Source organism: Xyrauchen texanus, chromosome 40, assembly GCF_025860055.1.
Source record: "Xyrauchen texanus isolate HMW12.3.18 chromosome 40, RBS_HiC_50CHRs, whole genome shotgun sequence".
Lineage (NCBI taxonomy): Eukaryota > Metazoa > Chordata > Actinopteri > Cypriniformes > Catostomidae > Xyrauchen > Xyrauchen texanus.
The window spans coordinates 8,289,867-8,316,322 of NC_068315.1; the positions used below are offsets into that span (position 1 = coordinate 8,289,867).

General features: G+C 36.7%; 1 protein-coding gene across 7 annotated transcripts; it reads left to right on the forward strand.

The window, feature by feature from the left end:
* The first annotated feature begins 1,743 nt into the window (after positions 1–1,743).
* LOC127633567 (protein transport protein Sec24C-like) lies at positions 1,744–26,309 on the forward strand. 7 transcript variants are annotated; one of them, XM_052112761.1, is made up of 25 exons: positions 1,744–1,888; positions 4,186–4,374; positions 6,970–7,053; positions 9,403–9,520; positions 9,709–9,854; positions 9,943–10,653; positions 11,040–11,182; positions 11,725–11,793; positions 13,379–13,490; positions 13,677–13,804; positions 14,323–14,461; positions 14,553–14,668; positions 14,796–14,920; positions 16,112–16,303; positions 16,736–16,829; positions 17,026–17,142; positions 18,206–18,376; positions 18,506–18,602; positions 19,124–19,269; positions 19,365–19,503; positions 20,014–20,132; positions 21,167–21,346; positions 21,434–21,625; positions 23,724–23,813; positions 23,985–26,309. In XM_052112761.1, the coding sequence occupies exons 2-25, from the start codon at positions 4,203–4,205 to the stop codon at positions 24,123–24,125; spliced, it is 3,741 nt and encodes a 1,246-aa protein (XP_051968721.1). In that variant the 5' UTR covers positions 1,744–1,888; positions 4,186–4,202; the 3' UTR covers positions 24,126–26,309. The 7 variants fall into 7 exon arrangements, with proteins under 7 accessions (XP_051968721.1, XP_051968719.1, XP_051968720.1 ...); XM_052112759.1 differs by having other exon boundaries at positions 1,764–1,888; positions 4,190–4,374; XM_052112760.1 differs by having other exon boundaries at positions 1,764–1,888; positions 4,190–4,374; positions 9,712–9,854.
* The last annotated feature ends 147 nt before the right edge of the window (positions 26,310–26,456 follow it).

Below are 26,456 nucleotides of genomic sequence, written 5' to 3' on the forward strand. Positions count from 1 at the left end.
TTTCAGACTTTTGCATGTAGGACATGTTTTGTCCCTTATCTCAAGAATCAGATTTGCGTCAATAAAATAATAAACAATAAAACAAGACAAAATGTCCACATCAAAAAACTGTGATATTATTATAATATATAATATATAATATATATAACAATTATTAAATGTTTTAATGTTGGGGGGGTTATCAACATTGATTTTAATGCATTATTATCTTTTGTGCCAGTGTCAGATTAAAAAAAAAATCAAAATATCTGCATAAAAAAACTGCCATAAAATATTATATATTAATATTATTTTCCTCTTTCACTGACTTTTAACCAACACCAGTCCTGATCATAACTACCAAATATTCATTCATTTACAGGATTTTAACGATTTAAACCACACACACACACACACACACTTCTCAATACACATATACAAAACCCACTCTGACATCCATACCAACACACCACACATTTTTAGCTGCATCATTTATTCAATTGGCCTGCAGTGATCTATATAATACAGCAAACAAAAAATAGGGGAAAAGCATGTATTTGATATATAGGCTAAACATGAGGAAACATTGTGCCATCTGGTGAAAATTTTTAAAAAATTAAATACATTTGAAGCCAGGGCTCTGGAATGAAAGTATAATATCACAGAATTCATGATTATATGCTTTAATGGCACTAGGATCAAATATTTCCATTTGAATTTGTTTCAGTGGGGACAGTTTTGTCCTGAAGTTCCTGAGTGTAACTGCTTTGTGTACACTGTGTATTATAGATGTATTATAGGAACTGAGGTTGAAATATCAAAATTCACCCAAAAATACACACTTTTGGTAAAATGTATGCTGTTCGCATTAATGCAGCCAACAAATGTCCCGAAGGTCGCACAAAGGTTAATGATTTCATAGATTTAATTACTAAAAGTGTAGTGTTGTCAGTGATACACAGGATTGGGAGTGTTACTTTTGAAATGTATTCCACTACAGATTATAGAATACATGCATGTTCAAAAAATTATTATCAAGAATATGATTTTTTGCCCTAATATCAAAGGTCTTACTAGAAAAAAGAAATTATGATCCAACATGAATTTTCTTGATAAAAAAATATGATCGTGCCTGGTGACACATGCATGTAAAATGGCTAGAAATAGCATTTTAGCTTAGCGTAAAGCCGACAATTTACACAAGGTTTAATTTTATTTTTTTTGCTCCAAACTTACTTCTCTGTCTGCTCGTATGAATGTAACACATCATAAGAAAGTGTTTCACCGCTGTTCAAATGCACTTTGGATCGCATAATTTATATGTATAAATGTTTTCCATCTGAAGGGACTAAATATTAAATGAAACAAATTACAATAAAATGCAAAGCATCAAAATCAAATTTTGATCAGTAATCAAAATACATTTTGAATGTAACTGTATTCTAATTACCAGTTATTTCAATTATAACTGTAGTGGAATACAGTTACTAATATTTTGTATTTAAATACGTATTCCCATTACATGTATTCCGTTACTCCACAACCCTGGTGATACATAATCAAATTATGCAACAAACTAATGTTGTTTATTTAATTTATTTAATGTTGTCTTTTACTTTTCACTGGACAATACGTTCCCTTAAAGTCAGCTGGCAAATAAACCACTAAGAATTCTGCTAAAGAAGTGCAAGTAAAAATGTCCCTTTTCATATTCTACTACATCGTCATGACCGGACGTGGACGTGGCATACAGTGACAGTTCTTCCGGTGTGAGTGAGGAAGGGATTAAACGTCCGTCTCGAGCTGCTCTCTTTCCGTGAAAGAACGGCAGCCCGTCGCGTTTATTGGCGTATACAACCGGAGCCGCGTTCTGACGACTCGTTTGTTTACTCCCCAAGCTGTTTATGAGGTGAGCTGTCAGATGGTTCTTGGTATTTGTTCATTTTTTGCTTATTTATTGTTAGCTTAGCTTAGCACAGCTAGCGCGAGCCGCAGGGTCGAGTCATTTATGAGTCCAATTCAGTTTAGTTCATTAAAGTGACACATTTAGCTGACAGTTATACGAAATGCGTGTTTATGTTAATGATGTAAATGTTGTCAGACCCAATGGGACATTTCCTGATGCTGTATTAAAAGCTAGCAACGCAGAAAATCCTAAATTATTTTATGGAGAGGTGAGAGAAAGTAGATTTAATGTTCTCATACGCCCATTCATGATTTAATGAGTATAGTCATTTCGTAAAGCTTAACGTTTTGGATGAAACCTTATTAGAAATCAATAGTATGTGTTTAGTTTTTAAAAGCCAATGTGTTGTTTATGCAATGCATCAGCTTGGCCAGTGTGTTTTGGATTAGTTTGTTTTGCTTTACCATATCTGAATTAGAGTGTCTCTAAATAACAAAGTTAGTATATTTTGTGATTTCGTGTTTGAAATTTATCAGCCTTTCTTACACATATTTTCCACATTTGGATATATGACAATGTAAGCATGAAACTAGTTTTTGTTTCTGTGAGTTTTTCAATTTTAGTGTTGTGATCTCCTGCCTGACAGAGGTAAATTCAACCTAGTCTCATAGAATTAACCTTACTATAACTATAACTAAATTTTTGCAGACCAGGCTTGGTAAATTTATCTGAATGCATTCAGGTCATGCAACAGGTCTGTCATTTTCATGTCAGACAGATAGTTTGAAAACATGCGTGTTTATCACTTGAATTCCTCGCACATGTGATACTTTATACTATTACGGTGTCCGTTGCCTTTAATTATTCAACATTATTCAAGGGCGAGTTGTGCTAAAGCTTATCTGCTATTACTTACTAGAAACCGGAGGAGTAGTATTTTACAACAGACAGTGCTTTGAAGTCTAAATGTAGATGTAGAATTTTCATGTGTAAAATCCACTTTTATGTGTCTAAGTGACATTTTTCTAAGAAAGCAACTGTGCTGGCAGTAGTTGTGTAATATGAGCTCACTCCAGTCTACTTGTGTTTCATTGATGTTTGTGAAATTGATCGTGGACTAGTTAGCTGAAGAGTCATACATATTTGGGGTGGGTGGGGAATGCATTGTTGTCAGAAGCCTGGTTTGTTCCGGGATAGTTCTTAGGGTGTGTTTTCATAAAGATATAGGCCATGTTTTTGTTTTAGCATCACCATCAATGCTCTCAAATGTTTTTTGGAACTAAGCCTACACAAATTTAAAAAATGATTGACATGCTTCAAGATTTGATGACAGAGGTTAGCAAAGATGCACTAGGCCTACATCTAGAGTTTAAGAAGTTGCCATTTCTCTTTACACTAGAATAAAACAGATAAAACTCCTGTTTAAATTGGTTCATTTAGCTGACTTTGCTGAATGAATCATGTATTCACTTTATATTTGGGTGAGTTGTTTATAAAAGTGAAATACTCCTGTTATAGTTAGAGATGTGATTTAGCGGTGAATCCATCTGACATTTTGAGTTACCCTACTTTTGACACTTCCCATTCCCCTCACTGTTTTTTTCTCCCCAATTTGGAATGCACAATTCCCAGTCCTCGTGGTGGCGTAGTGACTCAATCCGGGTGGCGAAGGATGAATCTCAGTTGCCTCTGCATCTGAGACCGTCAGTCCACACATCTTATCACATGGCTTGTTGAGCACGTGTGAAGGCTTCACAGTATTCTCCGCGGCATCCACGCACAACTCCCCGAGATGAACCACATTATAGTGACCATGAGGAGGTTACCCCATTTGGCTCTATTGTCCCTAGTGACCTGGCCAATTTGGGTGCTTAGGAGACCTGTCTGGAGTCACAACATTATCAGCGTCTTTACTCGCTGAGCTACCCAGGCCCCCATTCCCCCTCACTTTTTCAAAATACCATCCCTGTAAAAAGTGGCAAAATGTCAAATGAAAATACTTGTTTACTAATCAACTTCCTTGTATTGTTTGCTTTGAAATCCACATATCTTTTTCGTCTTGTTGCAGGTCTTATTTAGAGGAAAACACCTTTCCTTTTTTTTGCCAAATTGCTGTTTTGTGTCAACATGTGCTGCTCTGATCTGAGCTTAATGATTAGTCTGGAGCATTCCAGCAGCAGATGTCTTTAGACTCCTGAAAGCATTTGAGAGACTAACAAGAACTCTTAAGCTCTTCTCTCAGTAGTATTACATAAATATAGATTCACTCACTCTCCTTATCCTTCTTTTTTTCTTCAAAGTTAGGGATGAACTGAGAATGAATGTCAACCAGCAACCTCACATGACCTCTCCCTATGGGCAGCCTCAGCCTGGGTATCAGGGCTACCCCCAGCCCGGCTATGGGGGCGGGCACATGCCAGCAGGCTATCCGGCTCAGTACGCACCTTATAACGGGCAGGGCACTGCCTACCAACAAGGTCCACCACAAGGTAAGAAAGGTGAAATAGTTGGTTTCTTAATGAAAAGTCACAGATCAGGAAGTGTGTTTACAACAGGTTATTATCAGGTAAAGAAGTTCACCCAGAAATAAAAATTTGGTCATTTACCATACATGTTTTATTTTTAAATTTTTGTCTATGGAACACTAAAGGACTATTTTGAAGAATGTTCTCCAAATTCAATAGATCTTTTCCACACCGCAATAATAGTCCATGTGACTTAAACCCTTTATTCAAAGTCTTCTAATACCAAACAATAGTTTTGTGTGATGAACAGACCAAAATTGAAGTCATTATTTAAATCCTTATTCAGGACAATTTAGGACAGATATATTTTACTGTTGCATAATATAATATAATAGAAGATTAGAGCAGGGTGATATATTAAAGATTCATATATAATTGCAATGATTATAATGGCAATGATTTTAATATGCTTTTTATTTGGATTTTAAGTTTTATACAGACCGTATCAGTATACTAATATAACGATCCTTCAGAGCTGCACAGTTAATCAAAATTCCCTAAAAATTATGAAATAGTCATATGTAATTATTAAACTGCAAAAATCTGCAATAGACCTTTTTCACACTCTGGGTTTTGAAATGTAGAAGTAAACATATGCAGGGAAAACTTCGACAGCGGTGAATGGGAGACCACAACAAATATTCTGTTCACTTATCCATTTGCTCCTAGACCAAAAGAAAAATCCACTATTATGTTTGAATGACTCTACGGAAGAGTTAAAAAATAGATAAAGGTGGGATAAGTCAGTAAAATGGGAGAATATGCCAAATTTAATGTCACACTCTCAGCAGCTGTAATCAAAACCCCCTCACAGCTGTGGTAATTCGTTTTTTTTTTTTGACTAATTCCAGGCTAATATAACACTAATATGAAGTATAATGTTATGAATTACACTTAATATTGAAAAAATTTATATGTGGCAGGGCCGGGTTGTGATTATTCACACCCGGTACCTTATCTGGCTAATTAAGCCTCCAAGAGTGATAAAGGCTGATGGCAGACGGTGGTGCGACGAGAGAGAGATAATTTACGGACATGTCCGTCGTGTGTGATTGTCTCGGGTGGGTAGAGTCACCTTGGGTTAACCTCATCTTGGTCGCTATATATCGCAACGCGGTAATGAGCTCAACAAGATACGTAATAAGATACGTGGATTTATTGTCTCAGATGCTAAAATGCGTAATCACAGTCTGTGAAAAAGGTCTAGTGAAGACTGATTAACATGGTCTGTGTGCGCTTCAGAATAAATGGGTGACGCACTGTTCTGTGCGCACGCGAGGATTATGGGCTCGTGTTTTTAGCACTTTTCAGTTCGCATGCCTTGTGAAAAAATTCTGCATGTTCAAGCATTCACATAATTCCAAACATTAGTTACCATTGCAAATTTTATACACATTTACAAACGTGGTACAGTATGACAGAAAAGGAGATGACAACGTTTCAACTTATGTAGAACACTGTAAACTGCACACTGCACTTTCGGGGTCAAAATAAAAGCTTCAGGTGAAGATGAAGTAAATGGGATAGAAATATATTACTTCTCTAACCCAAATCTAATCTTCAATATAATAATTGATAGTTCAGTACTATATTAGAATAATAAAATTGACCAGGTGCGGCAGTAATAATTTATTATGCTATATTCAACTAGGCAGTATTCAACTAAATATTTTTAGAAAAAAAATACAAAAAAATCCCCGCAAAATATATAAAATTACTATGTATAATTGTATATTAAAAGTACTTATACTGCATATCAATGAAACTGTCATTTACCCTTTCCATGTACATTAAGTGGAAAACTGTGGGGAAACATGTCTATCTTTTTTTAATTGGATTTTTATTCAGTGTCTTTAAAAATGGCTGGTTAGAGGACATGATGTTTCCTTTTGATTAAAAATAAATAAATAAAAAATCACTTTTGTGCCTTTTCAGAGCAAATACTAAATATTCAAGCTGTGTATCAAATATTGTCAGTAGGCTGAAAAATAATGATATAATGTTGTTGCAATATCGATCAGCCCTGTATAATATATTATATTATAATAGCTATTCAGGTTGGCTGGGCTCCAAAAACAACAGTGTAAATGTAATGTATCCCTACTTTATTAAATTATTTCAAGTTAAAAATGTATGAATTACTTCTTAAGGTTTATGAAGCACTCATATAGATAAATTAATTAGACAATAATTGTGAAAGCCCTAAAGCAGGCATTTAATAGTCATAATCGCAGTTATTTGTTCGACAGTTAATTGTCAGCCAAATTTCATAATCATGACCTGGTTATCACATAAAACTTTTGTATGGTTGTAACGTTTAAATTGGTTATTAGATGGAGATATGGAGATTCGTATTGGTTATTAACTGGCCAATGTCAATTTACATGAGTTTGTTTGGAGTGTAACTCATGTCCCTCAGTGTTTGAATAGTGTTCAAGCATTGAAGAAACTTGCCGTCATATTCTTTCATCCCAACCTCCTCTTTTTCCCTTTCATTTCTTGTTTTTCATATTTCATTCTCTTCCTGTTTTTCACTGCTCTCTCTTTCTTGTATTGCAGGATATTCTCCTTATGCAAGCTTTCCCTCTAAGACTCTTGCAACAAATTTAGCCTCTGACCTGTCCTCCTCTCCTCTTAACCTAGGTAACTGGTTTAATTCTGCTTGTCAGTCTGCCCCCTTTCTTATTCCCTGCCATTTGTTATTGACTATAGTGTGCTGGTCGCTGACTCACCTGTGGCCAATTGAAATGGCAGGATGCATTCATGGCCCTATGAAACTCTGCTGTGGAAATGCACACAAGCAGAGACTTTCATGCTGCGTGACAATGATCTTCACTTTACAAATACATACATTTTCCCCTTTTTCCTTTTTTATCCCTTTTTACAATGGTTTCTGTAAGCAGACTAAGTAGGTCAGTGACAGAGTCCAGGGGAATAAAATCAAATCTCGCCGATTACATGTGTTTCATGCGCAGTGTTTGTTAATTTTGCTCATATATCTGCCACTGTGGCGTGCAACCTGTAAGACGTCTCGGAGTGACCTGTGATAAGAACTGTCATTAGACAGTTGATTATATTTTCGAAGAACAGGCGAAGGAAAACCTGTCTGCTCATGTCTGATTCACTGTGTGTTTGCTTTGGCACTCGTGGGCACAGTATTATCACTTCTCACGGAACACGCACATGCAGGGACTAAAAAACGGTTCAAGGAACGAAGACTGAAAATGAACTAAACTTTTCAAGGAACATAACCGAAAACAGGAACAAAGTCCCTTTCAGTGAAAATGTTATTTTTAAATGCTGGTAATCTATTAATAACCGGTTCATTTTTGTTCCGATAATAATTTTTTTATGAAACCAAAGACTAAATGGTTTATTACAATACATTTTAAATTGTAATAAGTAGCATAATGGGTTTGTTCCTGTCAGGAAGCAGATGCCCTAACTACACACCCACTCTAATCCTAACTACATGGAGCCTGTATCCTGACAGGAACAACCCGACACATCTTTCTCCCATCGTGTGAAGTTTCATGAAGTAAAAAAACAAAAAACAGTTACTGCATTTATTGTGTTGAGATTTTTTTTAAACGAGTTTAAACAAAAACTATTAATTGGAGGAATAATGCTTTACATTTCCTAGCCCTAATTTTAATAAAATATATTAAAAATACATGTATTGAAAAGACGTTATTTTATATGTGCAACTGTATACTGTACTTGTTATGATTTCTATGCTGATGATTCCCCCTACATGGAGAATTTTTGTATTTATTTTTTGATTATTTTCGCTTATTTTATGTAAGGCAAGTCCTTTATTTTGTCTTGTTCCTTAAAGGTGCTGTAAGCGATTTTTGCCATTGTGGAATTTCCACAAGCTGAGCTATTGACCTCTTTCCAAAACCCTGCATTCCAATGATAATGGTTGTCGAAACCAACGGCAGCAAAATAGTAGCAAAATCAGCGGACAACTGTTATGAGTAACATGGCATAAAAATGGCATTAAGGCTCAAATTCTCTGCATCTACAATACTATGAGAATGCACAAAATGATTGACAGGCAGAAAGCATCAAAAACTGTGGCACAGAGGAGGACACATTTTTGTTTTATGTTTATGGAGTCTAGAGCTGTCACAAAGATGGGTGAGATATCTCAGAACACTTGTTTCATTAATTTCTTTCAGGGAGTAGGAAGATTGTTTCATTTCCATTAAAAAACAAATCACTTACAGCGCCTTGAAGCAAAACCAGTTGAGAACCACTGTTCTATAGCCTAGGCTAAAACTTATGCCTTATTTGCTCTTCTCAAATGTGAGATTTTTGAAAACTGCAGTTAAGCAAGAGAAGTTTACTGATACACTATGCTTTGCTAGATTGTTTTCTTTATGTGCACTTGGATTACCATGGAAAGTATGTAGAAAACTTTTTTGCAAGGGGATGTTTAAGCAAACATCCAAAAATAGTATGATGTTCACTAATAATATCTTCAACACAGATTGTCCAAAAAATGTCCACAAAGGCTGAATGCCCTTTTAGACAGAGAGAGTAATGGTATTTGTGTGAATTTGGTGATGGACTTGTGTTGATTAAAAAGAATCATTGATTCAGAGTTTTTAACAGATTTAATTAAAGAAATGGTTGAATATGATTTATTTGCTTAAATGTGTTGGACCTCACAACACTACTGGAAACTGAAAAGTATGATTAATGTGCATTATGGAAAAAATAAACAGAATAAAAACTAATATTAGACTGTCCCTCCAATAACTTAAGGAATAATGCCTGTTCCTGCCGACGCATTAGAAATTTAGTATCATGCCCTATAGGACTGGTGATGACTATTGTTGTGAAAAGGATTTCAGTAGGTAACAAGTTACAAATAGATTGTACTGTGAAGTAGATTGTGAATAATTTTTAATGATGTCACTGTAATGATGATGCTGATGAATTTAGGCACACTATGATTCTAAACCACTACCTGTGCTCCTAAAGGTATGAGAGGACCCCCCACGTCAGGGGCACCACCAGTCTCAGGTGCCCAGAACTATGCTCAGTTTTGGCAAGGAGACATTCAGAATGGACCACCTCCGATGGGTGCTACATCACAGAGGTCAGTGACTTGTCATTTCAACACATAACCATGTCCTTTTACTTTCTTTTGTATTACATTCGACTACCCTTATGTGTTACCTCATCAGTTTTGTGGCTGACATTAAAAAAGAATGAAAATGAAAAGTGAGTCCATGATTTTCTGTGCCTAGTCCTACTTCTTACATTAGTCTCTTTTTATTGTTCAAGTAGGCCTCCAGTGTCTCAGCCATACACTCCAGGTGCAGGGAATCTCCAGATTGGAGTCCCACCTGTCAGCATGCAGCAGATGACCAATCAGATGGCCAGCATGCAGGTTGGCTCTACTGCACCCTCCCCTGCTGGCCCGGGCTATGGTAAAATCAACTTTTTTGAGAACTTTTAACATCATAGACAGATGTGAAGCAGTACTGTGACTGATGATTGGTTCTTTATTTTATCTAGCCCCTCCCTCAGTAACCCAGTCTCCAAACTCAGCTGCCTACACACCTGCAGCTCCTCCCACTTTTTCACCTTCTACAGCTGCTCCCACACAGCCTCTGCCTACTGAAGGTGTGGCTCAGCCACCACCTCGGTCATACTATGGAGCTCCGCCTCCTGCCCAGCAGCCTTTCCCAAATCATGCCGCACCTTTCTCCACCGCTGGCCCAACCCAGCCCCAAGCTCCACCTCCTGTCTCTCAGCAATCCTTCCCTCAAGCTCCACCTGTCTCTCAGCCTCCTTTTTCCACAGCCCCTCCTCTAGGCAACACCCTGTCATATGGTGGCCCACCTCCTCATGCACATCCCTCTTTCCCAAGACCACAGTTTCCCACCTCCCAGCCCTCTGCTTTCCCTGGAGGTCCACCACCCACCTCTACTCCTCAGCTTGCAGGGCCCATGCCACCCTTGCCCCAGCCACCAGTTTCCCAACCCTCTCCTTACAGCTCAGGTCCCCCTCTAACCCCTACAGGGTTTTTACCACAAGGGGGTGCTCAACCAATGCCTCCCCATCCTGGATTTCAGGGCCCTCCTATGGCATCACAAGGGCCTCCAATGACACAGGCAAACCATGTACCCCCTTCACAACCTGGCATGTCATCTGGTCCTACCAATGCTAGCATGTCAGGGCCACCACCACAGCAAGGAATGCAGGGTTATCCGCCTCAGCAAAATGGTGAGCACTGGCCTTGATTTTCCTGATTTTACATCCATAGCAGCTGCCGCATTAGTTTTTCCCTCTATACAAAAATAAAAGCTACATCTTCAAAGAACAGTTTACCCAAAAATGAAAATTATGTAATTAACTACATTACTTTCACTCCAAACCCACATTACTTTTTATATTAATTTCAAGGAACACAAAAGAATCATTTAAACAATGTTCACTGCTTTCTTAATGATCTGCTATCTTCCAAGTCTTTTGAAGCCATATGATAGCTTTGTGTGAGAAACCGACTGAAATTGAAGTTTAAAGCTTTTAGATCTCGTTTGCACATTAAAAAATTTGAGCCTAAATAATAAAAAATGTAATGTCCTAAGGATGCATTATTTCCCAACCAGGTGCTTTCGGGCAGGTCAGAGGGCCTCAGCCTGCTTATGCAGGGGCATATCCTGGGCAACCTAACTACAGTGCACCTCCTACTGCATCTGCTTCAGCACCATCTGCCCCGAAGAGGCTTGATCCTGATTCAATCCCAAGCCCGGTATGAACACTCCAGATCTATTCAATATATAGAAACACACACACTCACTGTCCTACACATCCTCAACCATACTACTCTCTCCCATTGTATTTTCTTAATATATTTATAATTTTCAGTTCTTATGCACTTACACTCACACACAGACATTCACTGTCCTCTGTATTAAAGAATATGTATAGAAGTGTGTGATGTGCTTGTATTAAAAAAGGCTTCGCTCTGGAGTCTCCTGTGTCTGATGTGCATGCACTATGGCGGCTTAGCACAATTCATATTTGAGTAAATATAACATCCAGATTCAGGGATTTTTTTTCAAGGCTTGGAAATTCTGCATGTGCCGCTTTGCAATATCTGCATTAATGTCTTATACTGCCTGCTAAACCGTATGATTAATCTTCAGTAATTCTAGGCTACTGAAAAAACAGAGGAACTGTAACTGTGGTTACACTTCTGTTTATCTTCTCTGCTCTCTCTTTTTCTTTTGTTTTGGCTTCTCTCTCTATCTCCTCTCCTATAATTGCTGACTGAATTGTTAAAACGTAAAGCAAGCCTCTGACATGCCGCCTGTGCAGAAAACAAGACATAGAATAGACCCAGACTCAATTCCCAGTCCAGTAAGTGCCTTGTGTCTCTCTGCTGTTCTGTGTTGTTGTAACTCCCAAACTCTTTGTTGCTCACTCTGTGTCCCTTAAAAAATGCCAATGACTCTCTCTAGAAAAACACTCATTAGAGATACTGACAACCATGACATTTGTCAGTCTTTCTTTGGAATAACAAAAATTGTTTACTGAATAGAATGGTAGTAGGAAACACCATTCTGGTGAATCTCACAAAGAAATGTCTGGGTCTTATTTAACCCCAAATTCAAAATAAAATTTGTATTGTAACCATATTTTATGACAATAAAGCACATTCTTCCCCCATATTATCATAACTGTTACCCCATGTCCTATTGAGAAGCAATAAGATTCCAGTGTCAAGCAATTTGTCTGTGCACACTGAACATGATGAAAGCTCTGATAAACATTGAAGAGATGCCTTTTATCTCATATTGCTTTATCACATCACATTTCATTAGGACATGTGTGACGTGAAAACAAGTGTTTTAAAAATATTTTTCTTTAAACTTTTGGGGTAAAATTAAATATGGCCTGGATATTCCTTGACAGATTTCACAAGATTCACCTTTAATAGTGTTACTTTGTTTTCTGTTGTTTTGGAGCTTTATTTGCCTTGTATGCCTTTTTTCATGAGAAGGATACATCTCTGATCAGATTTTATGCTTTATTATGAGCAGTATCAGTGCAGACTTGCACTTGTGTAACATACCTATAATGCCAGTTTCAGCAAATGATCTTTGGCTGTTGTTTGCATTTGATTTATAATATGTTTAGACTGGTCATTGGTACCCAAAACTGCTTCTGTTTACACTCCTGCATGCTACATAGTGACGATCTCTGCATGACTGACATGACTTTGTGAAGGAAACCCTTTTGGAGTTCTGAATTGTTGGTTCTGTTTTTCATATAAACATTGTTGCCCATCATTTAAAGACATATTCTGGGTTAAATACAATTATTTATTAAGCTCTATTTATTATGATCGATCTCCATCTATCTGTAAGATGCAGCACAGAAAGTTCATTTAGGCTATTCCCTCAGTTTGGAAAAATGAGTTTACAGTAATTATCTTGTGATGGAAGCCTTTGGGTTGATTGTACCAGGGCAGAAAAATTTATCTTGTATTTTTGGCAAAGCACTTGCATGAACAGTTCGGGAAAAACAATGTTTGATATTTCAGCTCTAAAGAGTTTGTCGAATTTAAAAATGGCAAAAGCCAGATTCAAACTTGCATAAGCATGTGTTCTATATGCAGTTGCATATTCTAAAAGTTAATTTGTGGTGATTTAGACTTGCCCCATAGACTTCCATTTTAAGAGATTTACTATAAAAGAGGAAGTCTAAATTATTTTTCTGTGATAGAACTTAAGTTGTATTCAACCCGTAATATTGCTTTAATCTAGATTAGAAGATCCGATATAGCGTGTACACTTTCAAACTTAATGATCCTGATTTGGATCATTAAGTTTGATAGTTCTATATAAGAATACAGAGATTTGTTGGGTGAAAGGTCAGTGTTTGTGTCTTTGTGTGAATAAAGGTGTGTCTGGCTTTGATCGACTGGTCTTTGTTCCCTTAGATTCAGGTCATTGAGGATGACAAGGCAAACAAGGGAAATGAACCTTTTACTACAGGAGTCAGAGGTCAAGCCCCACCACTGATCACAACCAACTTCCAAGTCAGAGATCAAGGTAACTGTTTTACAATACATAAGATATATAGTATTGTATTAGGTAAGAGTAGTATAATTTTTATAATTATAGAGAATGTTATACATTTTATTTATATATTCTGTAAGAATGTGGTCACACTAAAATTCATTCAGAATTGTTACAATATGGATTGAGCAGGATTGTATGTGATGTATGTCTCCAAAGGTAATGCAAGTCCACGGTACATCCGATGCACAGCCTATAACATACCCTGCAGTTCTGACCTGGCCAAACAGTCCCAGGTGCCCCTTGCTGCTGTTATCAAGCCCCTGTCCACTCTGCCCCCAGATGAGGTAAACGAACACATTATATTCTATTATAGCTAGTTTCTCATTGTAGACTACTGAGATTAGTGGTGTTTGCCATTAACATTGTGGCAAAAAGGTTCAAGGGTATTGGCGCCATTTATATTTAAAGGTATATAAATGTCATTCCATAATCGTATAACTTTCCTTTTTTTTGTGGAACACAAAAGGTACATTTTTGAAGAAAATCCTGACTGCTCTTCATTTAATGAAAGGAAAAGGGAACTAGGGCCAGCAAGCTCCAACATAACTAAAAGCACCATAAAAGCAGTCTCTTTCTTTATACGTAAAGGAGCGGACGGGATGTTCTTAAAAAATTTATCTTTTTGTCATACTGTTTTAAAACAACATGAAGGTGAATAAATGATGACAAATTATTCATTTTTGGGTGACCACTGTCCTTTTAAGATGTGAGCAGTCAGAATGCAAAATATTGTTTCAATGTAATGGTGTTATAGTGGATTTTAGTAATCATTTGAGATTGTTTCACTCCTTTTCTCTGCCAGACACCGCCATATCTTGTCGATCATGGAGAAAGTGGGCCCATCCGTTGTAATCGCTGTAAGGCCTACATGTGTCCTTTCATGCAGTTCATTGAAGGTGGCCGTCGCTTCCATTGTGGCTTCTGCAGCTGTGTCACCGAGGGTATGTTATAGTTAACATGTTTGTGATGTTAAATGCATCATAATCAACAATATCTAATGCTTTGATTTCCATATTCCATTCCCTCTCCCAGTGCCTCCCCATTACTTCCAGCATCTGGATCATACAGGGAAGAGAGTGGACTGCTATGACCGACCAGAGCTCTCTATGGGCAGTTATGAGTTTATGACTACTGTGGACTACTGTAAGGTACAGTATATGCTCCTATCATTGCAATCTGAAGGCTTTTATATGAAATAAACCATGAAATAGACTATAATAATCTATGTGTTGAGATATATATATGATTGCTCATTCAAATATTATTTGTTTACAGAATAACAAGTTTCCTCAGCCGCCAGCCTTCATCTTTCTGATTGATGTGTCCTACAACGCAGTGAAGAGCGGCATGGTGGGAATTGTATGCCAAGAGCTGAAGACACTGTTGGATTACTTGCCCAGGTGAGAGTTTTAACCTAAAGTTGGATAGTACATCAGGAATACAGTACGTGATTAAAATTGACTAACAACCTATACAAAATCAGTTCATTATTATAACCAAGTCAACATGAAAAAAAAATTACCCATTTACTTTCTTGTTACAAATGCATACTAATAAATGTTATTGCAAAGAAAAACACAGTTGTAATCTTTCTTCAAAATGTAATAACTTGCATTCAAATAACTAATGGGTTTAAATGACAGCTAATTAGATGTGGGAAACAATATTGATATGTTAAAGTATCGTAATATTTTTGTCATGAATTTGTGTCAATCTTTTTATACCAAAGATCGATATTACTATTTATATTTTTCCACAATAATATTGTGTTGATGGGGAAAAAATTATCTTTGCCAAATTGTTCTAGTAATTCAACAACAGTCCCTTAGAAGGTGCAGTTATAATGGTTTACACATACCCGCCATTACTAAATTTATCGCAATTTTACACTAGCAACATTAACTGAGGTATTTTGACAAAAATGTTAGTATCACATTAAATAGACTAACCTTTTAGGTGAACACTATTATACTATTGTGATTGAAACGGTGTTGTAATATTTTTTTTTTTAAGTGTTTAGGCTACTATTGTATTCATAAATGTAAGGAATTATTTTTATAAAGACTAACTACATTGATCTAATATGGAGCCATTATGGTCTTATAAGCTTATGGCTTTGCAATGTACATGGATATTAGGAAATAAACTGTACTTGTTTTGTAATTTGGCACTTTTATATTAATTTAACAATTTGGAAAAACATTAACATTTGGTGATTTGGAAAATTTTAAGTTCTCTTAAGTCTGATGAAGACGAATGAGAAACATTAAGTGAAATATCGTAATTTTGAATCGCAATACACCAAAAAGAAAGAATCGCAATTATATCGTATCGTGACCTAAATATTCATATCATATTATATCGTCATTTACCTTGTGATACTCACAAGTAATGCAAATGCAAAATCTAGCTGTTTATCAGGTTTTGCTTAAACTGTTTATGAACCTTGCCATACTAAAGAAAATGTTGTTTACATGACCTGAGACATTGTCTGCTAAAGCATAATCTGTTTGAGACATATTCCATGATTCCAGACACCTTATTTTAGATCGATAGTCATAAAATGTTGTTGTTGATGATGGTTATTTCAGAGAGAACCCTGATGTGGAATCAAACATTCGAGTTGGCTTCATCACCTACAATAAAGTGCTTCATTTCTACAACGTGAAGGCCTCTCTTGCCCAGCCACAGATGATGGTTGTGTCAGATGTGGCTGACATGTTTGTACCTCTATTGGATGGATTTCTGGTCAGTGTTTCAGAGTCCAGGGTGGTGATTGAGAGGTAGGCTTCAGTTTTGTGTGTTGTAAGGACCCTGACATATATAGTAGGCTATGTTGCAAAACAAATACTGAGTAGATGCACTGACTCAATAATTTTGTTGTACTTGTACAATGGCAATAAAGAGCTTGAATTGAATTGAGTAAAAATTTAGTTTTGAATGAAATTGAATCTCTTATTATCCTGTGACAGAAGGGTTTGGCTCAACTATGCTAAGATTTACAGAAAATGTAGTGTGAAAATGGCACTGACTACAAAATCTCCAGTGTTGTTCATTGTTTTGCCTTTGTGTGGCAGTATAATGTACCATGATTTTGCCTCTCTTGTTCACTTTTAAGAAAGAAATATGTTTTGCTAATTTAGAGTTTGGGTAATCTAATTTTGGACCATCAGGATCAAAGTGTGTTGTTCTGTGAAAATGTCTGTTTGCTTCAGTTTGTTGGATCAGATCCCTGAGATGTTTGCCGACACACGGGAAACTGAGACCGTGTTTGGGCCTGTTATTCAGGCAGGGCTGGAGGCGCTCAAGGTATTTGAGCTTATTGCATCAGCACAGGTTTCACAATGCATACTAACATTTAGCAAACAGACTTTACATCATAATATGAATGTTAATGTTTTCCACTGCTCAATTGTAATTCAGTGTTGTCAGCCTTTTGGCTGTTTCAAGAAGTTTAACTAAGTGGAGTCATTCGGTAAAAATGGCTTTGTGCTTTGTCATCTAGGCTGCAGACTGTGCCGGAAAGCTCTTTGTTTTCCACTCTTCTCTGCCTATCGCTGAGGCTCCAGGCAAACTGAAGAACAGGGAGGACAAGAAACTACTGGGCACTGATAAAGAGAAGGTACTGTAAACCCCTCCACTCCAGACTCTTCTGCATAGTCACCACAAATTCTGAGAACTATTGTAACATTGTAACAAGTACAATGCTATGTTGTGGTTAGGATGCACCGACCCATGAAAATTTCCAGGTGAAAATGCCATACACTGAAAACTAAAATGTTATTTTATTTCACTCTGGTTTCAGTTTATAATATTTTCATTTTATTTAAACCATTTTAGACATTAGTGGAGCCTATATGCTGTTCTAAGTCACACTAATTGAAGAAGTTTGAAGCGTTATTATTACTTAACATATTAACATTAAAGGAAAATTCTGGGTTCAGTACAAGTTAAGCTCAAACGACAGCGTAATGATGATTACCACAAAAATAAAATTTTACATGCCAGCAAATAACTGTGTTCCTGTGAGGCACTTAAAATGGTGAACAATTTGTAATTGTTAAAATACTCACTGTTTCAAAAGTATAACAATGAATCAGTATGTGTGTTAACATGATTTTAGTTTGATGAAATCACTTTTTATCCTTTTCTGTTTAAAGTTACTGCCAATTTTACAATTTTGTTACCATGACGATGTAGTGTCCGCAAATTATGATTTAAACAACTTAAGAGTTCAAATAGTACATGAGATTTAAAAGACATAATGCAAGTCCTTTTTAAAATTATAAGACTCAAATTTCTGCCTTTTTTAAAACCTAAAAAATGGCCACATTCATTTCCATTGTAATTGCCTCACTGTAACCTCCATTTTTGCTTTTTTTTAATGAAAAGTAGGGACGAGTCTAAATCCATTTTTGTGGTAATCAACATTATGGCACAAAAGCTGGCGATTGAGCTTAACTTTTATTGAACCCGGAATATTCCTTAATAGAATTTGTTTAAATGTAGCATTTTCAGTTTAATTTTTCAGCCCTGTAGGGCCAGAATAGTTTAGGTGAATCACTAGTTATGTATTATATACAATTATTTATGTTGATGAAGTTAGACCATGAGTTTTTAGGAGGCAAGAGACATTGGAAACCGTCTCCACATGACACATCCTGAAGTTTCACTCTTTGTTTCAGTCATTATTCCAGCCACAGGTTAGTTTTTACAACACCCTGGCCAAGGAGTGTGTGGCCCAGGGTTGCTGTGTGGACCTCTTCCTCTTTCCAAATCAGTATGTTGATGTAGCAACATTAGGGGTGGTGCCCACTTCAACGGGAGGCTCCATCTACAAATACACCTACTTCCAGGTTAGCAAGAACTTTACTCATTTGTTGTCATTTGACAATTTTTTTATACATGAACAGTTTAATATAATCGTGTTAACCACAATTAGCATGCATGACTTCATAGATTATGGACTTGTGTTTTTTTTTCAGGCTGCAACTGACCAGGAGCAGTTTCTCAATGACCTGAGGAGAGATGTGGAGAAGCAGATGGGCTTTGATGCAGTAATGAGAGTCCGCACAAGCACAGGTGAGGTCAATGGTTATTGTGGTTATTTTATTTTTCCATGTGACATTTTCATGAGCATTAAGCACATTTATCTGCTGAATTCTCATTACTGTAATGTAAAAAAAACATTTCTATAATGAGATCCTTCTATTATATACCTGCAATTGTACCTTTTAAAAAAAAAAAATCACATGACGGCTGAAAAGGAGATTCTTTTGTCAATTGGAGATGCTAAAATTAATAAATTTTGTATTTGAAGGATCAATAAAAATTCTAAATATGTTGGTTTGACCAATAAGTTCTCACAATAAATATATAGCTTTTACCTTGTCATTTAGAATGATATTGCTTAAACACAAAATGAAAAGCACTTTTGTGGGCTAGTTATTATAAGTTTACGTTTTAAAAATGGGCATGTCACTGGCCACAAAATAAAGGGTGGTAGTTCAAATGTGCCCCATGTAGAGCCTGTTGAGTACCCTGACTTTAAGATAGTCTTTATCAACGCATCTTTAACCTGTGTGTGTGTGGTGCTGTGGCAGGTATCCGGGCAACAGACTTCTTTGGTTCCTTCTACATGAGCAACACCACAGATGTTGAGCTGGCAGGACTAGACTGTGACAAGACCGTTACCGTAGAGTTCAGACATGACGACAAGCTCAGTGAGGAGACTGGAGCTCTTATGCAGGTCTGTGTGATCGTACACATAGTGATGTGTCTGCTACACTTCATTCAGTGATCTCAATATTTAATTGCCTTTATTATTTCTCTTTCTTTCCTCAGTGTGCTGTTCTGTACACTAGCTGCAATGGTCAGCGACGGCTTCGGATTCATAATATGGCAGTGAACTGCTGCTCTCAGCTGGCAGACCTGTACAGGAACTGCGAGACGGATACTATTATCAACTTCTTCGCCAAATATGGTGAGTGAAACTACACACATCCTCGCACGTCTTTCTCGCTTTCACATGCTAAACTTTCACACTGCTAAATTGCTAGTGTCATTTTTCTGGTAAAGGTGTCACTTCTGTCACATAGTTCACACAAGTAATGGCTTTTGTGTTATATTTTTCCTATCAAGTACATCCATCAAAGCTGTTAAAACTCTGTCATTTGCCATAAATCACCCTGAGCTATTAGGTTAATTTGACATTTCTTTTGACAATAAATAAAAAAATATGATTTTCAACTCCTGTATCACATATATATATATATATATATATATATATGTATGTAAAATGCATGGAGAAATTGCATCAGTTTTGTGATTGGTGACTTATTAGAGCGTGAACCGTTATTGTTACTGGTTTTTTCACACGTAGCATCAAGATGAAGCTTATTCAGAACTTTTATAAATTCTGATGAATTATGGAAATGGTTTTAAATTTAAAGCACCATTTGAAATGTATGAGTTTTGTTGTATGTGTTAACAGCATTTCGCAGTGTACTCAGCAGTCCTACCAAGAATGTGCGTGACAGTCTGTTGAATCAGTGTGCACAGATCTTAGCCTGTTACCGCAAGAACTGCGCAAGTCCATCTTCAGCAGGACAGGTAAGAAGTGAAATCTTTACCTATACTATAAGAAAACACTGGTTATAACGAGTTCAACTAGGACTTGATATTTAATTTTAATATACTTAGTTTTTTTTTTAATTCATTTTAAATGTGATGCATGAATTTTCAAAAGTACAAATAGTCCATGTTTTCTCTCAATATTGTTATAAAAAATGTATTATCAATAAAGAATTGGTAAAATTCTGTTATTATGACCTGTGCCAATCTAGGGTTGGGAAGGAGTAATATAGAGGTTGGCATTCCCTTCTCTCGTCCCAGCACTCAAAAATCAGTCAACTTTAAAAAAGTATTTTTTATTTTTATTTTTTTTATTTATTTATACAAAAATAGAAAAAGGAAGTCTCAAAGAATTTGTGAGGGGGCAAGGCCAAAACAACAAACAAAAGTTTGTTGGGAGTCAAAACTAACTTACCTAACAGAGAAAATGCCTAAAAATAATAAATAAACTTTCCTGGCTCCCTCACTAACCCAAAATCAGGAAAAAAGATTAAACGAAAAGGCAACTTATATGAATTAATATTTACAACAGTTTCAAATCAAAAAGTAATTTAACAATATTAAAGGGCTACAATCAACCTCTAATGATAGCAACAGTTACCAACTACAACCAAAAAGTGCAGAAAAAATAAACGGGTAAAGAGCCATTGCAGAGTTTCTACTGTGATTTTATCCTGAAGCTCCTCTCCCCACCAAACAATACCAGCAAAGGACTGATTAGTCTTTATTGCAGACACCTGGTGTTAATCAGCCTGAGAGGGATAGAGAGAGATGACAAAACGGGTAATAAAAATAAAAAATAGCAAAATCTCCAATTGCAATAAGATATCAAACGAGTAAAATAAACGTAAAAGAATACACTTAAATCCAGGGACATAACACTGTTTAAAAATGGTTTTAGGATTATAGCATAGCAAGACTTATCAACTTTGTCAAGTATTTCATGTCTTTTGTTATCATAACTAATTCTGTAAATCTCTCATGTTGATATATTCTTGTCGACTTGTGCTCAGTTGATCTTGCCGGAGTGTATGAAGCTGCTGCCCGTGTATCTAAACTGCATATTGAAGAGCGACATTCTGCAGCCCGGAGCAGATGTTTCCCTTGATGACCGTGCCTACCTGAGACAGCTGGTCAGTGGCATGGACGTGGCTGAGAGCCATGTGTTTTTCTACCCTCGGCTACTTCCACTGGTAAGGGACCAACTCAACATGTAGACAACCCATTTGATATTTTAATTGAGCTTTAATGTTTATGGTACATTTGGTGTTTCTCTACAGCAAAAGCTGGATGTCGAGAGCACGTCCCTGCCTTTGGCAGTAAGAGACTCAGAGGAGAGACTATCAAGAGGCGGAGTGTACCTGTTAGAAAATGGGTTGAACCTTTTCATCTGGGTGGGGGTCAATGCCCAGCAAGAGCTACTCCAAAATATCTTTGGAACACCTGCCTTCAGCCAGATAGACCCTAGCATGGTATGGCCCTTTTATAAATGCATATCAAGCAATCGTTTATTTGTATTTGTTCTTGAAAACCATGTGTAAAATGTACCGACTACCTGACAGATATCACTGAAATGGGTGTACTTAGAAATCACACTTGTCTCTGTGACACCCCTAGGCTCTTTGAACAGCAAATAAGCAGTCAGGGGATGCTCAAAGGCTTTCTGGCTGTGTCAGAAATGGCAAGAAGTTTGCAAAATAGCTGAACACGCTTAATGCAGTGTTTTTCAACTGGTGAGGTCTGTTTGGATAGGGTCGCAGACAGCAGGGAAAGAACAATGCCATGTTTCTCCCTCCATTAAAAGGCAAATTTAATGATAATCTCGCTTTCTACGATTTGTATGTGCTAAATATGCTTCTGATATGTTCTGCTCAAACCTATCTGCAGTGCACGCGTGACAAACGAACTACCCTCAATTTTGAGGCTCAGACCACAAAACTAATGTGACCCATTTTATTTCTTAGAATATTTTAGTTTAAACCACTATGAATGAAGTCAAACATCTCAAACAGTACAGTTTTGATATTAAAAACAGGACTGCGGACTTATACGCCAAAATCAGATTACACATTATCTCCCAGACTAAAATTATCACAATTCTACATTAGTAACTGTAGTATTTTGACAAAAATATTTGTATATTAAATAATCTAAATCTAGAAAGAGAATCTATTAGACCTCAGTGTAATTACATTTGTGTCAGTTGTGTTTAAAGTTTCTAAATGTGTTTAGGCTTCTTTATTTCATAACAAATCCTGTAATTTAGTGTTATTATGACATCAACAAAAATTGTCAAAAGAAAATGTGACCCAGTCTACATTTTTAAATACAGGGTTTTTTTTGGTTGAGGTTAATTTGTTTACGATATTGGGTCACCACTTCGCAAAATTTGGGTCCCGAAGCAAAACCAGTTGAGAACCACTGGCTTAAAAGGATTCTGTCATTTACTCACTCTGAAGTTGTAGATGTTCTTAATGGTCATAAGGCCCCAGCATACTCATGAAGAATTTCCTTTGTTCGGAGCCAAAAAGAAGTTGGAAACTGCTGAACAACGGTATGCTGTTTGCCACCATTCAGACATATGCCATGCTGCTGTGGGAGGCGTATAGAGGAGCATTTAAATATGAGAATGCTCAAGATTACATGTGAAACCTTATGTGAGAAAAAAGGGGGTTCATATCTCATTCTATCAGTAGAATTCACACAAGATCGGTAAAAGAAGCTGTTTTAATCATGCGATCATGATCTAAAGTCATATCTATGCAGTAGATAATATGCGCTGGTTACTCTCTGTTATTGTATTTTATGATGACACTGATACTACTGCAAAGATGGGTGCATAAAAGAGTGTTAATGGTTAATTTTCTTTTATAAGAAGCATATCTCACTTTGGGCAGATTTGTGAATGGCTTTCTGCTGCAGATGACACAAGTGAAGCAGCTTATCATACTGCAGAGTAAATATACACTTGGAGTATTTGAGAAGATTTTAATCCTTTTGTAATTTATTACAATTCACATGGCATGTCTGTATGTGAACATCATACAGATGTAAGGAAGTTTGTACCAGCTCGCTAGTAACTTGTCTTACTGCTATTGGTCCAACTGATAATATGGACCAATAGCAGTAAGACAACTCTAAAACATACTGTGGGAGTCTCTTGCCAACATGAACACATGGATTAGAGATTTCAAACACAAAAAAATTAAAAGAAAGCTCAGCAAAGGCTGATCCCTCCATTCCAAAGAGAACTTCACTAGGACATACCACCAAGTTTGTGATGTTTTTAGCAGCCAGTACAAAGTGCTTCTGAAAGCTGTTCCAAGCCAAAGAAATAAACTCAATCATTGTTCTAAATGGCATCACCCTCTTTCGTTTTTCGATTTCGTATGGAGTATGCCAGGGCCTTTAGCCACCATTCCTTTTCATTGTATGGAAAAAGAGGACATGAAGATGAATGGTGGCTTAGGCTAACATTTTGCGATCAACTTTTTACTTGGCTGTTTTTGCTTTTCATTTCATGAATAGTATGTGATTGGTGTTTTTATTATGTGTGTTTTGCTGATTTAGGCATCTCTGCCGGCTTTGGATAATCCTTTTTCAAAGAGACTGAGGGAGATTATCGAGTCTGTCAGGACACAGCGCCCACGATACATGAAGGTAAAATCCATCACTATATTACTGCTTTTTTGCTTCCATAATTCTGTTTCAATTGCAATTGATTTCCCTTCTTTCCTCATGAGTTTTCTCAAATGTCAAACTTTTTATTTGTCCAATAATGAAATGTTTAACCCTAACCCACAGTGAATGAATTAGCATCATTTTTTTCAGCTTATGGTGGTGAAACAAGAAGACAAACTGGAGATGATCTTCAAGCACTTCCTGGTGGAGGATAAAAACATCAATGGTGGAGCCTCTTATGTGGACTTCCTGTGTCACATGCACAAGGAGATTCGTCAGCTCTTGAGCTAGGAGCATCATCACACCCTCTCCTCCCCTGCCTCTATTCAGATGCGCTTTATCTTTTTATTTGAGATAATAAACTAAATCCCTTTGCCCATCATCTCCTCTTCCTCATTTAGTCGCATCCACAGTGACTCTCGAGGAAGAAGCCACCTTGTAAAGGAAACATTTCTCCATCAGATTATGGTGTTAATTTTATTTTAGTGGTGGGAGTTTTGACCAGACCTTCTCCTCTCTGGTGATGGTGGGCTTGTGAGACTGTATGTGTCGTGTGTGTGTGTGTGTGTGTGTTTGTGTGTATGGAAGCTGATCTGAGGTCATGTTGTGAAGCCTCTATTAGAGAATAGAGTTGGTTCATCCGAAATTGAAAAAAAATCTGTCATCGTTTACTCAACCTCATGTTGATTCAAACCCCTATGACTTTTTTTCTTCCATGGAACACAAAAGGCAGAATTTTAGCCTCAGTCACCATTCACTTTCATTGCATGGAAGAAAGGTAAATGACGACAGAATTTTCATTTTTTGGGGGGATGAACTGTTCCTTTTTAAAACGCTTCGTGAAACTAACAGTGTCTTCAGAACATCTAGTGGGTTTTAGAGTGTTTGTGCACGCGTCTGCGGCATGTTTGAATGTGAACGTCAATGTTGATTGTACTGGGTGTTCTGTGAAAAACACTAGCACTGATTAATTATCTCAAGGTACCAAGGGACAGAAAATTAAACTGCATTAGAAATGAATCTAGACCTACTCTTAAGTACAGCGAAATCGATAGTCCTCATGATATTCCAATATGAATCAAAAGATATTTTAGAATAAATTAGACTAATTTCCTTACCCGATTCTTTGTGTTTCAGCCTCAGTTCTTCTCTCTTTACCTTGGCCTTACTGATACTGTATCCTTCACCTTCATTATTCTGTTTATCATGCCTAATTTTTGTCTCCGTCATTGCATTGTCATCTTTTTAATGAGTGTAAAGACTCTCAGCCAGTAGACTCTACGGGAGTTTGAAGTGTGATGTTAATTGAACAAAATGTCTTTAACTCTGAAAACATTAAAATTAAGTCTATGCATCAATTTCTCTTTAAAAGAAAAAGGGAGGGCAGTACAAGAGCATAATGTCTAACTGATTTGAGAGCCGAATATATCTGTACACATCTGTTTTGCTTGTAATGTTGCCCTCAGCATCCATAATATGGGGATACACCTAAAACTGATAGTGCCATTTCTGTATCGGATCATAGGATGCCCCTCCGCCTGAATTTCAGGAGGAGGGGATTTGAAGTGTTGTCAAGATCCTTCAACAGATATGTCAGTAATTGGGCATAAATTACGCGAAGCAAGTGCGACTGCTTCTGTCATTCGTTGAAAACCCTATTTAATTTTCTTTTTTCTTTTCTGTATGGTCTGTTTGTAACCTGTAATGTGCTTGATCTTCATGTATCATATATGATTTAATATGCTCTAAATCTGTTTGGAAGTTTTATGATCCTGCAGCAGGTGGGGTCGAGCAGCTGAGTGCTGGCTTGAGCTCTCCTGCTTGGAGTTTGTGTGTCTAGGGTATTAATCTTTGCGCAATGGAGGCCTGTGCTGAGATTGGAGTGTGAGACTTATTTAGAAACTGACCATTTATAGCCGTTTTTCAAAAGCGAACAATGTTTTCAAGCACATACAGAATTGCGACCTTAAAAGCAATCAACACTGAATACCCTGTCATCATCACATTTATTACATGTACAGAATTAAAAATCACATTTTAAAAATGATGTCCGTTAGCGTGAATCTTTTATGTGAGCAAAAATGCATACGTTTGTGTGAGCTGAAGAATGATTCTTTCAAACAATTTTTTTAATTATGTTTTTTCCCACTTTTAAAATCTCTCCCCAAATGCTCCTGAATATTTTACAACCTCCTCTTAGTCCTTTTAAAAGAGTTTCCTAATTATGTAATCTCTATCCAGTATTACAGGGATCTTTTATATAGTTGATTGTGCTGGTGTGTTTACTTGGTGGTATGTCCTAGTGAAGTTCTCTTTGGAACGGAGGGATCAGCCTTTACTGAGATTTCTTTTTTTTTTTACTTAATTTTTTGTGTTTGAAATCTCTAATCCATGTGTTCATGTTGGCAAGAGACTCCCACAGAATGTTTTAGAGTTGTCTTGTTTCATATATGCCACCTGACTGCAAATAAATACCTATATCAATTTATTGATTGACTCCTGCCCTCTTAAAAATTTATTGACCGTTCAGTTTGACTTTCCAAAGGGGATTAGATCTTGAAATAATGTTACATTTTATATTTAATACTGCATGAAAGCTGTCTTTAATGACAAAAATGTGGG

Bases quoted from the DNA above. Each gene is read 5' to 3' on its own strand.
- LOC127633567 (XM_052112759.1), top strand. The intron at 16,304-16,735 runs GTAGGCTTCAGT...TGTTTGCTTCAG, and splicing joins TCCAGGGTGGTGATTGAGAG to TTTGTTGGATCAGATCCCTG. The intron at 17,143-18,205 runs GTACTGTAAACC...TCTTTGTTTCAG, and splicing joins TGGGCACTGATAAAGAGAAG to TCATTATTCCAGCCACAGGT.